The 20,154-nt window shown below is 44.9% G+C and overlaps 2 protein-coding genes across 3 annotated transcripts in view; one reads left to right on the top strand and one right to left on the bottom strand.

Moving 5' to 3' along the window:
- Positions 1 to 20,154, top strand: part of RPL37 (ribosomal protein L37) — a 263,271-nt gene that overhangs the window by 120,543 nt on the left and 122,574 nt on the right. The window lies entirely within an intron of this gene.
- Positions 1 to 20,154, bottom strand: part of C7 (complement C7) — a 122,948-nt gene that overhangs the window by 58,163 nt on the left and 44,631 nt on the right. The window contains exons 8-10 of the mRNA XM_068250956.1: positions 17,567 to 17,810; positions 10,227 to 10,340; positions 5,601 to 5,767 (exon numbers count right to left, since the gene is read on the bottom strand). Coding sequence (XP_068107057.1) covers positions 5,601 to 5,767; positions 10,227 to 10,340; positions 17,567 to 17,810 — 525 coding nt within the window. The remainder of the gene's footprint in view (positions 1 to 5,600; positions 5,768 to 10,226; positions 10,341 to 17,566; positions 17,811 to 20,154) is intronic.

The raw sequence follows: 20,154 nt of genomic DNA, 5'->3' as shown, positions 1-20,154 counted from the left end.
CTGGCTTACTGAACAGGAAGAGCCAAGTTTCAAACCCAGGTCTCCTGTGTCACAGGCAGAGCTCTTAAAAGAATCCCGAGGTGAAAATAAACTGATGAAATAAACAATTGTTTCTATCCCCCTACTCCTAAAAAGTACTTTTTTTGAGATATCCCACAATTTCATCTTATTTTTAAATCTACTTTTTTTAAGTTTTTACTGTTTCCATGTCTCTGCTCAATGACACGTGCAATGAAGTATGCCAAAGCTAAAATCTATGAACTATTGACCCTTTTTATCCCTTTCCTGCTCTGAGAAGCCATTTTCTGCCAGGAAAGTGTTTTATGGCTGTAATTCCATATAAGTTAGGGTTATGCTATAGTCAGACCCAGTCCCGACCCCGCCAGCAACTGTCACTTGCATACCTGATTTTTAACTCTTTCAGGCAGAGAAAGAAAAAAAAGGAACACAATATAATTATTTATTTGCATGGCACTGTACATACATATGTCTTTCTCATCATGTCACATGTGTCCTTGTGTATGCTTTAAAGTGGACCTGAACTCTTGCACAGGACAGAAGGAAAACAATGAGAAATGCACCCTGAATGTATTTAGAGACTTTAGCTTAATTCCCCCTCTTTTGTGACGAATCATAAGTTGTAATTTGATCTTTCCCTGTGTCACCTGACTGCCTTGGCAGATATGCTCATATGAAAGCACAGGATGTTAACAATATGTCTGCTTACATGAAAGCCGGAAGTAGAAAAGTGCAGATTTATTGCAGGATTTGTATCAGCTGTAACAAAGAAATGTTTTTTGCTTAATAATTTAACGGCATTCTGACTTATTAAAACTTTCTGTTTGAGCCTGTTAACGGCAACAGGATGTTTTAATAAGTCGCGTGCTCCCGCCGCCGCTCCGCACGTGTGCGCGCCGCTACCGCCGCGTTTCCATCGGGATTCCCTGTTCAGCGATTGGGGAAGAGTACAGAGCGGTCCTCTACCCAATCTCAATGCCTGGAATGAATGAACGTCCATTCACAAAAACAGGAAACAGTCACAGTTAGTAAAATGTAAAAAAAAAAAAAGTGAACACTTCCTATAATGGGAAAGTGTTCACTAGCGCCATCCTGTGGCCAAAAAGTAAAATTACACATACAGGCACATACAAGCATACACAACATGAATAAAATTAATAACTGACACCTTCAAAGCCCCCCCCCCCCCCCCCCCAAAAAAGAAAAAAAAACACTTGTAAAAAAAAAATCAGTTGAAGAAAAATACATTAATAGTTGCCTTAGGGACTAAGCTTTTTTAATATATATTTTATGAGGGAAAATTACTTTTACTTTACTACACAGGGCTTGTAATTATGGACAAAAAAAACAGAAAAATAACACCTATACTTCCAAATAATATATTGTTGCCATACATTGTGATAGGGACATAATTTAAACAGTTTAAATTGGGACAACTGGGCAAATAAAATGTGTTGGTTTTATCCACATGAGAATGTTTAATTTTAAAACTATAATGGCCGAAAACAGATAAATAATTAATTTTTTCCATTATTTTCTTATTTTTCCCGTTAAAACGCATTTAGAATAAAAAAATTCTTAGCAAAATGTACTGTCCACAGAAAGCTTAATTGGTGGCGAAAAAAACGAGGTATAGATCATTTTGTTGTGATAAATAGTAATAAAGTTATTAGGGAATAAAAGGGAGGAACACTGACAGGTGAAAATTGCTCTGGCCCGTTAGGGTAAAAACCCTTGGGGGTAAACTGGTTAAAGGGAAGGTTCAGGGAAACCTTTAAAAAAATAAAAATCCATATCCACTTACCTGGGGCTTCCTCCAGCCCGTGGCAGGCAGAAGGTGCCCTCGCCGCCGCTCCAGAGGCTTCCGGTCGTCTTCGGTGGCCGACCTGACCTGGCCAGGCCGGCTGCCAGGTCGGGCTCTTCTGCGCTCCAAGGACGGGCTCTTCTGCGTCCCACGCGGGTGCGCTGACGTCATCGGACGTCCTCCGGGCTTTACTGCGCAGAACAGAACTGAACCTTCCCTTTAAAGGTTATTATGCTGTTCTGTATCTTTAAGAGCAGAGAGGAAGTTCTTAGGTCCACTTTAAGCAGTACACTATACAGCCACTTTGCACAGGATCTATTCGAATCCATTTCATTCCGCTAAACTGAACTTTATTCATTCAAATGTGAACGTGGGTCTTAATCTGGGCCTTGGAGCTGAAGCAGTAAATTAAGTCTCTTCATAGTAATGAAATGTCACAGAGAACTGGAACCTAAAGAAAACCACAGATCTTTCCTCTCTGTAAGATTGTATTAGGGTTGCACTTTAAGAGCATCGTTCTATTCTTACTTTGACTAAGTAATTGCAGAATCCCTCACCTTGCAGAGCCTCCTTTTCTTGCCCTATAGAAGGAAGCTGACAGTCATACCCGCCTTCTGATGATGAACTCACCAGCGCCATATGCCAAGACAGATGCAACACAATACAAACTGCCTGCACTTCCTGGAAAGTCACATCTACAAATAAGGTGCTTGTAAAGGACAACTAAAGTGAGAGGGATTTGGAGGCTGAGATATTTATTCTGTTTTAAATAATGCAGATTGCCTGGCTTTACTGCCAATCCTTTTCCTCTAATACTTTTAGTCATAGACCCTGAACAAGCATGGAGATCAGATGTTTGACTCAAGTTTAAAGAGAGTCTGAAGCTCTTAAAATTCAACTTTTTATTTAAAAACCCCTTTCTACACTATCACCCCATCTAAAACACCACTATCCCGCGGCAGAATGCTGTGTTTAACCACTTGAGGACCGCAGTGTTAAACCCCCCTAAAGACCAGCAATGTTTTTCCCTTACTGGTCACTGCAGCTTTAAGGCCAAGCTGCAGGACCGCACAACACAGCACACGAGTGATCCCCCCTCTTTTCCCCCCACCAACAGAGCTCTCTGTTGGTGGGGTCTGATCGCTCCACATTTGTTTATTTTTTTTATATAAATATTTACACACGGCTGTCCCCAGTACAGCGCTGCTGCCGATCGCAGCGCTGTACATGTAAATAGACAGCGATTACGCCGTCTAACAGTCTAGACTGAAGGCGAGGCGGAGCTCCGCCCCCTGAGAAGGAGATGCACAGGCAGCCTGCGCGCAATCTCCTTCAATAGCCGGCTTCAGGACCTGACGCCAATTGGCGTCAGGTGGTCCTGGGGCTACCGCCGCGTAAACGCCCATTGGCGTGGGGTGGTCTTTAGGTAGTTAACCCCCCCAAATCCCTGGGGCAATGTTGGGGGTGTGCTTCCTAATAGAGGCAGAGCTTTGGGCTGTAGCTCTGCCTCTACTCGCGTCAATCGGTGCTGATCACCACCTCCTCCCGCCCCTCTCAGTCTTCTTTCACTGAGAGGGGCGGGGGAGAGGCGGAGATCAGTGAGGATTGACGCACATGGAGGCAGAGCTACAGCTCAAAGCTCTGCTTCCCCGGGCAGCAAAGTCCACGACCAGGAAAGTCGTGAATTTTTGCCCGGTGTTAGGGGGGTTAAACACTGCGTTCTGCTGCGGGATAGCTGCGTTTTAGATGGGGTGATAGTGCAGAAAGGGATTGTTAAATAAAAAGATGAATTTTAAGAGGCTTCAGAGTCTCTTTAAGTGGGTTTGCCATAAGCTTGTTTTAGGTACTGCACGAGATTCCAACGCTACCAATGCATGAAAGATCAACAGGACTGCCAGGCTACTTGTATTGTTTAAAAGGAAATAATTATGGCAGCCTCTATACCACTCTCACTTCAGGTGTCCTTTAAGTACAAATACACACATTTAAGGTAAAAGAAAGAATTTCAGTCCTGTTTTGGCTCCATCATAGAGCTCATTTAAAGTGGAGCTGAACTCTTGCACAGGACAGTAGGAAAACCTAGAGAAATGCACCCTGTATGTATTTAGAGAGTTTAGCCTGTCTAATCCCTCCTCATCTGTGACTAATCACAAGAGTAATTTGATCTCTCAGCGTGCCATCTCTGATGTGTCGTCTGGCTGCCTCAGCAGAGCAGCTTGAAAGCAGGAAGTAGACACACTGCAGATTTATTGCAGGATTTGTATCAGCTGTAACAAAGAAAGGTTTTTGTTTGAAGGTTATTTTGCTGTTGCTTATCTTTTAGAGCAGAGAGAGGAAGTTCTGAGTTCAGGTCCACTTTAACCGGATATAGCCTATTTATGTTATCACAGCTCACTTATCTTCTAAAGGTGCAGCCTACTGGCTGAAAATGAGCGCAGTTCCCCTTTTAGTGAGGCGAGGGTGACTTAATCAAGTCACTAAGCCCTTTGTCAGGCATAAAACCTGACCAGATGACATCAGGATCAGCGAGACGAGCAGCCGATGGGCGAGAGGTGTGAATAGAATGATAATAAGATTGATAAACATATTCCAAGCAATATCATTGATCACACAGAAAGGTCATCACTATTTCTGTCAGATCCCTAATTACTTTTCCTCTCCCATATTCCCAAATGCAAAAGGTGTTGAAACGTCTGGCTATGTAAGACATGATAAATGGCGCTGTCATATGCCGCGTGCTGGAATAAAGGCACGCGTGATTGTGCAGGGATTAAAAATATCTTCCATTGTGTCCACCGCATATGGATCTCGAATAAGAAAAATGCATCGTTCACTACTTATATAATTTTCTCTGGAAATTATATGGCAGAAAGAGAATGAGAAAACAAACTGGATAGACGAGGCCATTCTCGCCTCCATCGGGATTTTGTTTCCACTCCACTACGGATTCCATTTGTTATTAGTCATGTGACAGAGAGCTAGACTGTCACACTGGCAATTCAAGCATTGTGCAGAGGAACAGGGGCTACCGAGGATATCTGTGTAATGTGGGTCCAGGTGGGATGATGTATGGCATGATGCAGACAATGCAGCACACCTTCAGGCCGGTTTTATACCTAGCCAGAGCTTTGTGGTGCGATGCTCCGCCCCCTTCGCATAGCACCACAAAGCCAAAAATGTTTTCATATGACCTTGCGGCACAGTACACTAGCAGGGTCATATGTATAGCGCTGCCCCTCACCCTCAGGACGCCGTTCGCATGCCCCTTGCACGCCCGCCACCACCCCTCACCCAGTCACGTACTCCCTGCTGGACAGGAAGTACATCACTGGGATTCCCAGATTCCCTGTCATATCTGCGTCATTCCGCGCATGTGTGCCACCACCAACAAATGTAAAATCTTTGCGTCACGCATTGACACCAATGCATTCCGCCACTGCGTTGCTCCGGAAGTCGCACGGTAACGCAATGTTGACCTTGCGCTGGGTCGGCGACAAACAGTAGGTTAGTTCCCTGTAGAGAGGATTCTCATTTTAAAGTTGCAGTAAGTCGTCCATCTAGCGGCAAGCTTTTCTGTTTATATGTGCAGAACAAATGAAGCACTGGTGTTGGTGACTCGCAAAGACTGTCTCCAGATTTGCTTTTTAATGTGTCTATTCCAGAAGGCAAAAAGAACCTATCCACCTGTGTTACATCAGACAAGTGTAAAGTTGATTTCATCTATTGAACTTACCGTAATCAGATGAAGGACTAGGAAATGCATAGAAATAACACTGACCTTATATTTGATAACACTTGGAAGATTAGGTACAGAACCAGCCCAGTTAGAATAGCGTTTCTGATTTTCTGCAGGGGCATTCAAGGAGAAATAGCTGAGGGCAGAAATAAATTTCGGCTCTCCACCAGTTACCACAGCCTGTCCTTTGATCTCTGTGCTGCTGGTGCCTTCAAGTGAGAAACACAAATACCAACTTATAATTCAGCTTGGCAGAGACAATAATGGACTGTTTCTTGGTATTAGGGCCGTTTCACACTTGCTTAAAAACATACCCGTTTGGGACATTTTTTAAAAGGACCACTGTCATGAAAAACGTAAAATGTAAAATATATGTAAACATATACAGTTAAGAAGTAAGTTTCTTCCAGAGTAAAATGAGCCATAAATTACTTTTTTCCTATGTTGCTGTCATCTGGGCCATAAAGTATATGCTTCCCTGTCTGCCGCTCACCACGGGAAGCAGTTGGGGGATCTGGAAACTAACCTTGGGGGGGGGGGGGGGGGGTGGTTGCCCTGGGGCATGTTAAGCTGATCCTGGGGGTATGGAAGTGCAGAGGCATTTTAGATCACTGCTGGCCAAAAAAACAGCCTTCTTTTATTACACATCCTGCTACAGCGCAGTTTCTAGGTTTAATATTTCACCCAGGGCGACGGTGTAAAAATTGCGCCCTTTTCCCCCCGTTGGATTTGTGAACCCATACTACGGGGCGTAGTACAGGTAATCAGGTATGGGTGCCCCCAGTATAGGTAGCCAGGTATAGGTGTCCCCAGTATAGCTAGCCAGCTGTAGCATTGTCTCCCATTATTATTATTATTTTTATTTTTTTTATATAGGTAGCTAGCTACAAGGTGCTCGTAGTATAGGTTAGCTAGGTATAGGTGCGCACCACTATAGGTTAGCTACGTATAGATGCCGCCAGTATAGGTTAGCTAGGTATAGGTGCCGCCAGTATAGGTTAGCTAGGTATAGGTGCCGCCAGTATAGGTTAGCTAGGTATAGGTGCCGCCAGTATAAGTTAGCTACGTATAGATGCCGCCAGTATAGGTTATCTAGGTATAGATGCCGCCAGTATAGGTTAGATAGGTATAGGTGCCGCCAGTATAGGTTAGCTAGGTATAGGTGCCGCCAGTATAAGTTAGCTAGGTATAGGTGCCACCAGTATAGGTTAGCTAGGTATAGATGCCGCCAGTATAGGTTAGCTAGGTATACGTGCCACCAGTATAGGTTAGCTAGGTATAGATGCCGCCAGTATAGGTTAGCTAGGTATAGATGCCGCCAGTATAGGTTAGCTAGGTATAGATGCCGCCAGTATAGGTTAGCTAGTTATAGGTGCCGCCAGTATAGGTTAGCTAAGTATAGGTGCCGCCAGTATAAGTTAGCTAGGTATAGGTGCCGCCAGTATAGGTTAGCTAGGTATAGGTGCCACTAGTATAGGTTAGCTAGGTATAGATGCCGCCAGTATAGGTTAGCTAGGTACAGGTGCCGCCAGTATAGGTTAGCTAGGTATAGATGCCGCCAGTATAGGTTAGCTAGGTATAGGTGCCGCCAGTATAGGTTAGCTAGGTATAGATGCCGCCAGTATAGGTTAGCTAGGTATAGGTGCCGCCAGTATAGGTTAGCTAGGTATAGATGCAGCCAGTATAGGTTAGCTAGGTATAGATGCCGCCAGTATAGGTTAGCTAGGTATAGGTGCCGCCAGTATAGGTTAGCTAGGTATAGGTGCCGCCAGTATAAGTTAGCTAGGTATAGGTGCCGCCAGTATAGGTTAGCTAGGTATAGGTGCCACCAGTATAGGTTAGCTAGGTATAGATGCCGGCAGTATAGGTTAGCTAGGTATAGGTGCCGCCAGTATAAGTTAGCTACGTATAGGTGCCGCCAGTATAAGTTAGCTAGGTATAGGTGCCGCCAGTATAGGTTAGCTAGGTATAGATGCTGCCAGTATAGGTTAGCTAGGTATAGGTGCCGCCAGTATAGGTTGGCTAGGTATAGGTGCCGCCAGTATAAGTTAGCTAGGTATAGGTGCCGCCAGTACAGGTTAGCTAGGTATAGATGCCGCCAGTATAGGTTAGCTAGGTACAGTATAGGTGCCGCCAGTATAGGTTAGCTAGGTATATAGGTGCCATCAGTATAGGTTAGCTAGGTATAGGTGCCGCCAGTATAGGTTAGCTAGGTATAGGTGCCGCCAGTATAGGTTATCTAGGTATAGGTGCCGCCAGTATAGGTTAGCTAGGTATAAAAACCGCCAGTATAGGTTAGCTAGGTATCGATGCCGCCAGTATAGGTTAGCTAGGTATAGGTGCTGCCAGTATAGGTTAGCTAGGTATAGGTGCCGCCAGTATAGGTTAGATAGGTATAGGTGCCGCCAGCATAGGTTAGCTAGGTATAGGTGCCGCCAGTATAGGTTAGCTAGGTATAGGTGCCGCCAGTATAGGTTAGATAGGTATAGGTGCCGCCAGTATAGGTTAGCAGATGGAGACGAGCGGCAAGCGAGCAGCACTTGGAATGGGAAGAGAGGTGAGTTCCTATTGCCAGGCTTCCCGCTGCACGTACTCTGCAAAGAGGGGGGAGCATGGAGCGGAGCCCCAGGGAGAAGAAGGGAGGGAGAAGTCGGGCTCCCCTCCATGCGGCTGAGTCCCTGTGTGGCCCCGACTCCCCCCCCCATTAATGCACCCCCCCTATAGCGCTAAGGGCGGTCACGCACCTGACCCACCCTTAGAAACAGGGCTGTCCTACTAGCTTCCCAAGGATGTCCATAGTCTTTCATACAAGAGCGGAGGTCCTCAACCAAGAAGGCCTGAGAATTAATCGAGCAGACAATTAATGGAGGAGATGATTGGACAACCAGGAGGGGGAAATGCTTGGGTGGGGGCCTCCTGTAGACCTTTGCTATGATGTACAGCACTGCTTTAGCATAGATCACATACTGTACTTAAAGTGGAACTGTAAATCCGCAGAAAACAAACTGTTTCACTTACCTGGGGCTCCCCCAAGCCCCCAGCAGCCACCCTGTTCCGTGCCGGTGCTGCACGATCCTCCATTCTCCCGCCGGCCGCCGTGGCTACGTTTCGCTACCAGCAACTTGTAAGTCGACGCCAACTGTGCCCCGGGCTATGCGAAGCTATCTTCGCATTCCAGCCTACAATAGCGTCCTGCTATTAGCGCAGGACACTATTGCGGGCTGGAATGCGAAGAAAGCTTTGCGTAGCCCAGGGACAAGTGCCGGAACTCGAGCGATGCGGTGACTTCGGGACAGCATTGCGGGACAAGGCTTCTCAGGTAAATAGAACTTTATTTTTCTTGCAGGCTGCCAGATTTTTGTATTTAGTATGGAGGTCCTCTTTAAGTGGCTTCAGAATAGGAGATCATTTATCTCATCCTTTCCTTGAGCAAAGGGATCACTCTAGATTTTTTTATACATGGATTTATGGCTCAACTGTCAATACACTTCTTGTTTGTGCATTACTAGGATCATATAACAAGCACTATATACTGTACATCCGTTGTCATTGGTTTTGATGACCCATCTTTCCTCTCAATGGGCTTGATTCACTAATGCTGGGTATACACGGTATGTTTTCCACGCTCGCTTTCGTGCCCGATCGTTTTCCGCGCTCGATTTCGCGCCCGATTCTCTTATCTTCCATTCGTTTTCCTTATCTTTTCCCATTGTTCCCTATGCAAAATCGAGCACGGAATCGATTCGGCAGGAGATCGGACATGTCGGAAATCAATCGAGCCATCTTAAAGTGTAAATGTCGGGCATAAAATAAAAAATCAATTCTTTATTGTTATCTGGTAAACAAGTAATACGGATGCTAACTAGGCCATCCAAAAGTTAAAATCTCTTTTACTTTTCTTGTTTATAAATGATCATTCCCCAGTTTACATGACTGTTATTTAGTACGTTGCCACACAAAGAAGTTGCAGGGCATGCTGGGTTGTGTTTTTTTGCTTCTTTATTTCCCCCCAGAGTTAACTAATGCACAGAAGCAAAAAAAGGACAACCCAGCATGCCCTGCATCTTCCTTTGTGCGGCAACATACCAAATAAGAATCAGGTAAACTGGGGAATGATCATTTATAAACAAGTAAAGTAAAAGAGATTTTAACTTTTGGATTGCCTGATTAGCATCCTTATTACTTGTTTACCAGATAAAAATATAGAATTGATTTTTTATTTTATGCCCTTACTGCAGTTACTCTTTAATGTATTCCCAGCATAAGACAAATAGCATGCCCTATCCAAGTTAATACTCCTTATCAGAGATAACACGCCTTATCAGAGTAGCATAGTGAGCGCTACAAACTTATGCCTACTAATTGGCAATGACGAGAGCTCCACTCGTCCTGCCCTGATTTAGTAGCGCTTGCTATGCTACTCTGATAAGGAATGCTAACTTTGATAAGGCATGTTAACTTTGATAAGGCATGTTAACTTTGATAAGGCGTGTTAACTCGGATAAGGCATGCTATTTGTCTTAGTGAAACAAGCCCATTGAATAATAACTTCCTCGGTTAGGCACTCATGAATACTTACATCTGTCCATATATTTCACTGCAGCCTGCAAGCAAGAGTGATGTGACATGGAAGCAAATATACGTTTCGGATAATAGCATTTTACTCACCAGATGAAGACTGAATTGTTTCGGCCACCCTTTTGCATTCTGATGAGGAAAAGCTAACAATAATAAGATTCACGCTGGTAGAGGTGCATTTAGTCACATCGCTGAGGGTCATTCCTGGAGAGAGAGTAAATAGAGTGTTATTTCATGGGTGGGGGGAATTGACACAGGCTTCATAGAAGAAATACACTGATATAGATATTTTGGGTGGAAGCCAAACTTGTCAACTCAAATTGTGTTCACAAAAATCTAATCCACCAATGGCTGGATAATGTACTGTTTGAAGCAAACCTGAAGCGAAAATAAACTTATGATATACAATGAATTGTATGTGTGTAGTACAAGAAATACATTGGTTAAGAAGCGTTAAGAAACTTCAGTTGCAGTGGCGTCTTGAGGGGGCGTGCTGCCAGTGCGCTCCGCCCCTGGGTGTCATGGAAAATGGGGGTGTCACCAGGACCGGGCAGAGGCTCGCCTGTGCTATGCAGAGCTGTGCACACGGACAGAAGCCAGCTGGTATAGTTACCTGTATTGCAGCCGCGAGAATCCGTCTTCTTCACTCTGTTCCACAGTCCCCCCATCTCCTCTCTATTGCGTCTTCTAGTGGCACCTATCATTATTGCGCCGCTGGAGGAGTATGAGAGGAGAGAAGAAGAGGGACATCTCTGGCTATACAGGGAGGCTGCCTAATACAAGGGGGGGGGGCATATGGCTACTCTGGGGGACTGCCTAATACAAGGGGGGACATCTGGCTACTCTAGGAGGCTGCCTAATACAAGAGGGACATCTCTGGCTACTCTGGGAGGCTGCCTAATACAAGGGTGGCCATCTGGCTACTCTGGGAGGCTGCCTAGTACAGGGGGGGGGGGGGCATCTGGCTACTCTGGGAGGCTGCCTAATACAAGGGGGGACATCTGGCTACTCTGGGAGGCTGCCTAGTACAGGGGGGGGGGGGCATCTGGCTACTCTGGGAGGCTGCCTAATACAAGGGGGGGACATCTGCCTACTCTGGGAGGCTGCCTAATGCAAGAGGGACATCTCTGGCTACTCTGGGAGGCTGCCTAATACAAGATGGACATCTCTGGCTACTTTGGGAGGCTGCCTAATACAAGAGGGACATCTCTGGCTGCTCTGGGAGGCTGCCTAATACAAGGGGGGACATCTGGCTACATTGGGGTCTGCCTAATACAGGGGGGACATCTGGCTACTCGGGGAGGCTGCATAATACAAGAGGGACATCTCTGGCTGCTCTGGGGGGGCTGCCTAATACAAGGGGAGACATCTCTGGCTGCTCTGGGGGGCTGCCTAATACAAGTTGAGACATCTGCCTACATTGGGGGCTGCCTAATACAGGGGGGGGGCATCTGGATACTCTGGGGGGCTGCCTAATACAAGGAGGGACATGTGGCAACACTGGGGCCTGCCTATTACTAGGGAAGACATCTGGCTACATTGGGGGGCTGCCTAATACAGGGGGGGGACATCTGGCCACAGCCTTTGAGTTAAACTGTTAGCTCCATCCACTTCCTCCACAATTACTGTTAGCTCCACCCACATCCTATGATGGCCATTTTTTTCACTCTTAGCATGGGTGGGAAGGGGTGTCTGTAACAAATCAGCACCGGGTGTCAAATACCCTTGGTACGCCACTGTTCAGTCAGATCTATGCAAAAGAGCTTTTCTGAGCTTTTCCACTCAATTTGGGTCAAAGACAATCCTGTTTTCTGGAGCACTTAAAGAAGAAACAGTGAGAGCCAGATTTAGATAAGGTTTTCCTGCAGAAAACTTCAAAGGGTCATTAGCTCTGCTCTGTTTTATAGTTTAAAATACAGAGTGTGGTTTGTAAACTGCAAATATTATAGATTTATTCAATATTGTAAAAAAAAAAAAAAAGCAGCTATATAACTGAAAATAAAAATAGGAGACTCTTTTCTTTGCTACTAATGTTCCATTCATTATCTGTACTACACATACAATTAGTTATATGAATGTGCTGTTCATCCGGCCTACCGGAAGGCAGCCAGATTCCTCTCCTCCCCCTTCCCTCCCTGCAAGGTCGCAAGCGGGCGATAAGAGTGGGATAAAACTCACCTGATTTGCGATTCCAGCGTCACGTCTCCATGGCAACAGGGCATCATGTGACACACCTTCAGGACGTGCCAGCGTATTACATGCTGGCAACTAGGAATGTGGCCCATGGTCTGCAGCGTGTGGCCTGGGCCGTGTGAAGTTTGCCCAGGCCTGGGTTAGTATCTGTCTTTTTTTTCGCACTTCAATTTCACTTTTAAGTGGATCTAAACTCAGAACTTCCTCTCTGCGCTTAAAGATTAGCCACAGTATGATAAGCTTTAGGGGAATAAATATTTATTACAATTTATGGAAATCCTAAAAAAACTGAAGATTTAACTTGGCATCACTTTCCCACTCTGAAAGTGTTAAGCCTCAGTGTTTCCTGTACAGAGGAAACAGGAAACAGGCACTCTCATTCACAGTTTCTGATGAGAGCTAATAATTGGCCCCTTTCATCTAGCTAAACAAACAGAAATTTCTTTAGCAACTATATGTGGAATAAAGACTTTTCATTGTGTGCTGTGCAAGAGTTTTGGTCCGTTTTAAAGTGGATCTAAACTCAGAACCTTAGGGGAAGATTTTTTTTTCTCACTTCAGATTTGCTTTAAACATTCCAACTTAAACACTCAGGTCCATAAATACTGGTTCTCTTGTATTTATTGATGATGTGACTGCTGACAAAAGCAGCAGGATGAATTCAGGAGTGTTTTAGACATTATCTGCTCATATTCAGCCAAATGCTTCAGAACTCATTGGAAGGCGCTTCACAGTGCACTGCAGACGGACAATGACCCAAAGCATACTGCAAAAGCAACCAAAGAGTTTTTGAAGGGAAAGTAGTGGAATGTCATGCAATGGCCAAGTCAATCACCTAACCTGAATTGGATTGAGCATGCATTTCACTTGCTGAAGACAAAACTGAAGGGAAAATACCCCAAGCAGGAACTGAAGACAGTTGCAGTAGAGGCCTGGCAGAGCATCACCAGGGATGAAACCCAACATCTGGTAATGTCTATGTGTTCAAGACTTCAGGCTGTAATTCACTGCAAAGGATTTGCAACCAAGAATTAAAAAGTGAAAGTTTGCTTTATGATTATTATTCTGTAGCATTACTTTTGCTCCCTCAACAAGTGGAATGTGCCATACAGTATGCAAACTGTTGTAATTTCTACACCGTTCACCTGATTTGGATGCAAATACCCTCTGTGAGAATCTGCTCAGCTGCCTGTGCAGACAGGCAGCTTTTTGACCACTGTTCAGGTCTGCATTCTGCAGGTCTCTTTAAGAGAGACTTTTTGTCAGTATTGCAGCTTGCTGCTGAGGAATTTGCATACATTCGTTATGCAAATCCCCTACCTGCCTCCTGTGATGACTGGCAGTATAAAGGTTGGGATTACCCACAGTCCTTTGCTGGTCATTCCTTCAGGGTTTGTAGTAAACACTCCTAGAGAGTGTCAGCCATGCTACTTCTTGTTGAAGTTATCTTAGAGTAATTCTGGGGACTGCACTAGGCAGTTTCTTTAGTGCCGTTAGGATTGCTTATCTGTTTGTTTGTCTGTTGCGACTGTCCTGTCCCAGCGGTGGTCGATAGGAAGTCGTTCTGTGTGTCTGGGTGCTAACCGGAACAGCGGTTGTTACTGGTAGCCCCTTCTGATCTGTCTTCCCTGGATCGCACTCGCCTTGAGCTAGTGCTGTGGATCCTTCTGTTCTGTCTACCTGGATCGCACTCGCCTTGCGCTAGTGCTGTGGATCCTTCTGTTCTGTCTACCTGGATCGCACTCGCCTTGAGCTAGTGCTGTGGATCCTTCTGTTCTGTCTACCCGGATCGCACTCGCCTTGAGCTAGTGCTGTGGATCCTTCTGCTCTGTCTACCTGGATCGCACTCGCCTTGCGCTAGTGCTGTGGATCCTTCTGATCTGTCTTCCTGGATCGCACTAGTCTCTGGAGCTGGTGCTGTGGATCCTTCTGATCTGTCTTCCTGGATCGCACTAACCACTAGCGGTAGCGGCTGTGGATCTTTCTGATCTGTGTTTCTGCTTGGATCACACTTACTCTGACGGAAGAGCGGTGGATCCTTTCTGCCTAGTTCCTGTTTCACGTTTGTCTGTCTTGCCTGATACGAACGCTTGCTGTAGGCTCGGTGAGGTAACCGTTAAGCAAGCGCTCGCGTTCTCTGTTTCGTGTTTGTCTGTCTTTGGTTAGTTAGGCGTGCTTGTCTCTGTTGTGCGTAACACGCGGAGACCGCGCACGAACACGTACACTGTTGCGAATGAGTGCGGTGTTCGTGTTCAGCTAGCGTTTGTTATTTTCCTTATCTTTCACTTTGTATGATTTGCTGTGCCTTTGCTACCCTGGTGCTCTGTCCTGCTCAGTCTTGTGTCGCTATTGGCAATCGCCATTCTTGCGATTGCGTTTCCTACTTCGTTTCCGCCATTGTGTGTTCGCCGTTGCTGGGTGGCGACTAGTTTGGTGGGCACACATTGGTTCTGTCCCTTTGCTCTGTTCCCTGTGGGCTATCCAGCCCTGCCTAATTGTACCTTGTCCTGGATCTGTACAATTCCCATTTGTCATCTGTGGCTGTGCAGCGGCTGTGTTCGCCTGCACTCCACAGCGCCATCTGCCGGTGGGAATTGCCCTCTGCGGGTGCATAGCACCTAGCCTGGGTGTCCTCAATTATGCGCTTGTGGAGGAAATCCGCCGCGTCACCGCACGTCTGGTGCGCTGACCACGGAGACGATTCCACATTCGTTACACCCTCAAATTAAAGCTGACAGTCTGCAGTTAAAGCACATAGTTTTCGTTTCTATGAAATCCATTGGGGTTGTGTATAGAGCCAAAAATGTTGGAATTGTGTCAATGTCCTTATATTTATGGACCTGACTGTAAGTGTTATACAGTATAATGCATTATATGCATTAAACATGCAAACTTTATGCAATAATTGTATAATGCAGTGACATAGCTAGAGATTATGGGGCCGCATAGCAAAACTTTCATGGGACCATAAGACGTAGGCATTCTTGAGCAATGCCACCTGCTCCACATCTATTGTGAAATTTAGATTCTCATGCAATCTACACTGCATATAGTCCATGGGCACTTAAAGGATACCCGAGGTGACATGTGACTTGATGAGATAGACATATGTATGTATAGTACCAAGCACACAAATAACTAAAAGACAAACACTTATATAGCGCTTTTCTACTGGCGGACTCAAAGCGCCAGAGCTGCAGCCACTAGGACGCGCTCTATAGGCATTAGCAGTGTTAGGGAGACTTGCCTAAGGTCTCCTGCTGAATAGGTGCTGGCTTACTGAACAGGCAGAGACGAGATTCAAACCCTGGTCTCCCATGTCAGAGGCAGAGCCCTTAACCATTACACTATCCAGCCAGCACTGGGCTATGTTCCTTTTTTACTTTCTCTGCCTGAAAGAATTAAAAATCAGGTATGCAAGTGACAGTTTCTGTCTGGGTCGGGACCGGGTCGGACTGTAGTGTAACCTTCACTGATAAGGAATTACAGCCATAAAACACTTTCCTGGCAAGAATGGCTTCTGAGAGCAGATAAGAGATAAAAAGGGACAATAGTTTATAGATTTTTAGCTCTGGTATACTTTAAAGAATGTGTCATTGAGTAGAGGCCATAAAACAGTAAATACTTAAAAAATATATTTAAATCCTACTAATATAATAAATGGGAAAGTTCGGATGTTTGGATGTTTGTTACTCCATCACGCAAAAACGACTGAATGGATTTGAATGAAATTTGTCACACACATAGTACATTACCTGGAATAAAGTATAGGATACTTTTTATTCCCATAACCAAAAAGAGACAAATACAAATTTCTCTGGAAAATGTAAACTGCAGCCATTCTTACACTGTTACACTGGAGGTGTGTTTAGCTGCTAAGGGCAACAGTGGTTAATTTGCATATATTCAGCAGTGATGCACAGGGAGACATCTCAAGCTCACTTCAACCTGAATTATCGCAAATTCTTTCTGTTTTAAGAAAGCAAACTTTTGTTTTTCTTAACATCTTAGTAAGGGGGCTTTTAGGACCATTGTAGTCCCTTACACACGCCAATGAGTTCTGGGTCACCATGAGCCTGCTGGTTAGTCTGTACCTCTCGGTGTTACAAGCCCTACTGCATAGAGCCAAATTAATCTATGCCATACACTGACGAGGATCAAACAATCCAAAACAGTCTGTATGCATGTTGGATTATTATGGCTCTGTACAAATTAACAAGCTGACACACAATTGCATTCCAGTGGTTCTGGAGGTGTGTTTAGCTTCTAAGGGTAACAATGGTGAATTTGCATATATTCAGCAGTGATGCACTGGGAGGCATCTCAAGCTCACTCCAACCTGAATTATCGCAAATTCTTTCTGTTTTAAGAAAGCAGACTTTTGTTTTTCTTGCACTGTTAATGGTAGGGTTCTCCAACTTTGCACAGTTGGTCGCTGGGTGACTAGGATTATTATTCAGAAAAGTGGTTGGAGCCTATAAAAGCCAATCAAAATTCACCTATTGATTTTCAAGGGGAATATTTAATTGCTACCATTCTTGTACTGTTAATGGCACGGGCCTCAAACCTGGTACAGTTGGTCATTGGGTGACTGGGGTTCAAATTCAGAAAAGGGTGTGGAGCCACAAACAGCCAATCAGATTTTTTAATTTCAATGCAAATTATTGATACCAAAGACCACAAAGCTCACAAACTTGGTCATTGAGTAATTGTGTGTTAGGGCTAGAAAAAATGGGCGGAGCCAACACCAGCCAAATACATACCCGGGCAACGCCGGGCAATCAGCTAATAGAAATTAAGATCGGACATGTCGGGAATTATCTATCGGACCATCTTTAGAACACAAAATTGTATGGTGTCAATTATGCTATAGTTTGACCCAGTCCGACCTGGATAGAAACTGTCACTTGCATACCTGATGTTTAACTCTTTCAGGCAGAGAAAGAAAAAAGTAAAAAAGGAACACAGCCTAGTTATTTGTGTGCTTGGCAGTATACATACATGTCTATCTCATCATGTCACGTCACCTCGGGTATCCTTCATGTTGGGTACACACAGTGCAATTTTCCATCAGAATGATTAATAAAACAATTACCTGAAGTAAAGGTTTTAAAAATACTCAAATTTAGTGAAACATGCCCAGAAACCACAATTTTATCACCTAGGGGTTTCCGATGTCCACACAGGTGGAGCACAGTATTTTAACAATAACAACAGTGCTGTAAAGAAACTTTTACCATTTTGGGTAATTTTTTCAGACTCCATATAAAACCGAAACTCGTAGTCTCCTCCCATAGCTCCAGACTGCATATAATGTGTTCCATAATCGTCTATGAGTTTTCGATAAGCACTGTACTCGTAAACAGCGGGGAGGTTGAAAAGCTCCTTCCAGAATGCCTCGGCAAGGATCAGAAATTCCGGATCGTTATTTATGAACTGGGCCACCTCCACAGAATTGCGTATGACCAGGTGTTGGTAACTCTACAAAGCATAAGCATCCACAATACAAAGTTATAGCTGGGCAGAATTCAATATCTTCTAATGACACAAGCAATGCAGGCTGCGTACAGCGTACATAGTGCGAGTTGCTCTTGTCTATGCGTTATGGTGTTTGCATAGACTACAGCACGCAGCAAAATGTTGGCGCCATACCACCCCTACAGCTGATTCCATGCAAGATCAATCTTTGTATTGTTGCTAGCTCATCCCTACTTTACATGGAGAAAACAGATATGTTAATGATATGTTAAGTTAATATGAACAATACAGTTTTTTCTTCTTTTTTCCCCAGTGCTATTTCACCTGTCTCATTATTAGTCTGTATTCATGCCTGTGCTTAGCAGTACTGTTCATTAACTGCTACGATTGTTAGGCTGATTAATGGCTTGCAGGAATAGGAAATCACTTACTAAATGTGCATTGTTACAAGTGTATGGAGATGATCACAGGAGAAAAACGTTTGGGACCATTTATTATGCCAAACACAATTTATATTTATGATATGCTTTTGTTTTTTATTCTACGTAAGGGAACATGGTTATGCAGCTGAAATGAAGATGCATCTTTGTGTTTAATATAAAAACCATGTAAGCAAATGCTGAAGGGGGGGGGGGGGGGGGCAAGGTTGGGGCCCCTACCCACCATTGTCTGGCCGCTGCATGCCTGCTGCTCCCCCCTCCATGTAGGAACCTATACTGGAGGGGATCTATGTCTGGCTACCTATACAGCAGCAGGGCTGCTCAAATCTGGAACCGGGAGACATCCGCATAGTTCTATCTGGATATCTCCCAGTTACCTGTGCGGGCTGGGCGGGGGGGGTCAATCTTACCTGTCTGATGTCTTCTTCGGTCTGTCCCTCAGCGTCTCCCACGATGCGGTCCAAGCGGCGGTCACGTGATTACAAACACTTCCTCCTTCCGGGTTGAAGGAGGAAGTGTTGATCCAGGGATTTTATCTGATTGCCATCTGGAGTCGGGAAGGAATTTTTCCCTTTAGGGGCTAATTGGACCATGCCTTGTAAGGGTTTTTTCGCCTTCCTCTGGATCAACAGGGATATGTGAGGGAGCAGGCTAGTGTTGTACTTTATACTGGTTGAACTCGATGGACGTATGTCTTTTTTCAACCAAAATAACTATGTAACTATCTGGAGTGTTTGTAATCACATGACGCGCGTGGAGCGCATCGTGGGAGGCGCTGAGGGACAGACGAAGAAGACGTCAGACAGGTAAGATTGACCCCCTCGCCCAGCCCGCACAGGTTTACTGGGAGATATCCGGATAGCAACTATCCGGGTATCTCCCGCTTCCGGATTTGAGCAGCCCTAATTTTTAGACCATTAATCCAGGAAAAAAATCACATTGCAGTGAGATCTGGAGCAGTGCAGCACATTATTCACCTCCTCTGGATTCAGCACTGCAGTTCTCCCTCCATCCGCCAGGTGGCACTGAACCCCTATAGTGAGATTGCCCGCTGTCATCATTATAACAGGCGACAAGAATGGCTGCCGGCATCTGGATCTCGGGGGGAGGTGAGTAACAAGGCCCACTGCACGCAATGCTCTGCATTCACCTCCCGGCAGCTACCACGATTCAGGTTCTGGGTTAGTGCTCTGAGCTGCAGATTTCCAAGCCGAGCCTGACTAGGGGTTGCGGCTAAGGAGGTTAATGCTGTAATTTAATGTCCCCATGTAACATTGTTTAATGTTGTAATGTCACCTCATCTATTGTACAGCAATATGTAAGCACTTTATAAATAAAGTTTAATAATCATTTAATAATCAAAACTGGATGTATGTACGCACCCCCTTAGTTGGCCTTTTTGCCAGCTTGGAAAGACCCAAGTTGGTAGAGACATAGGGCTGCCCATGTGAGTGTGTGTGTGTGTGTTGGGGGAGGGGGGGTGTTGGAGATAGTCAAGGACTTTGAATACATTTTGGAAACAGATGCACAGGGTATGTGACCAGGATTTTGGGGTCTGCAAAAAAAAAAAAAAACAGTTCTTGGACGTTATTTATGAAAATGTGGGCTATGTAACTTCAGTTGCGTCACTGGATGGCTGCAAATGGTTATTTTACAGAGCTTGAGAGCCCAATTTTATAATTTCCACTGGGGCTCTTGTTTCTTTACCTACGCCACTACTCCCATTTATATAGTATGTGGCATGTTATATGGGTTCATGTGTATGCCCAATATTTGGGCGCTACCACATTCTGTGAAACCGCCTAATCTTCATCAGGCCATGCTAAATGCACCTAATGTTCTCTCTTTTTGCCGGGCCTTCATGCACTCCATATTTTCCTCGCTAATTCACTTCTGACCACAGAGGA

The sequence above is a fragment of the Hyperolius riggenbachi genome, chromosome 1, assembly GCF_040937935.1.
Source record: "Hyperolius riggenbachi isolate aHypRig1 chromosome 1, aHypRig1.pri, whole genome shotgun sequence".
Classification (NCBI taxonomy): Eukaryota; Metazoa; Chordata; class Amphibia; order Anura; family Hyperoliidae; genus Hyperolius; species Hyperolius riggenbachi.
The sequence above is the reverse complement of the archived record's forward strand: the minus strand, read 5'-3'. Positions and strand labels throughout refer to the sequence as shown.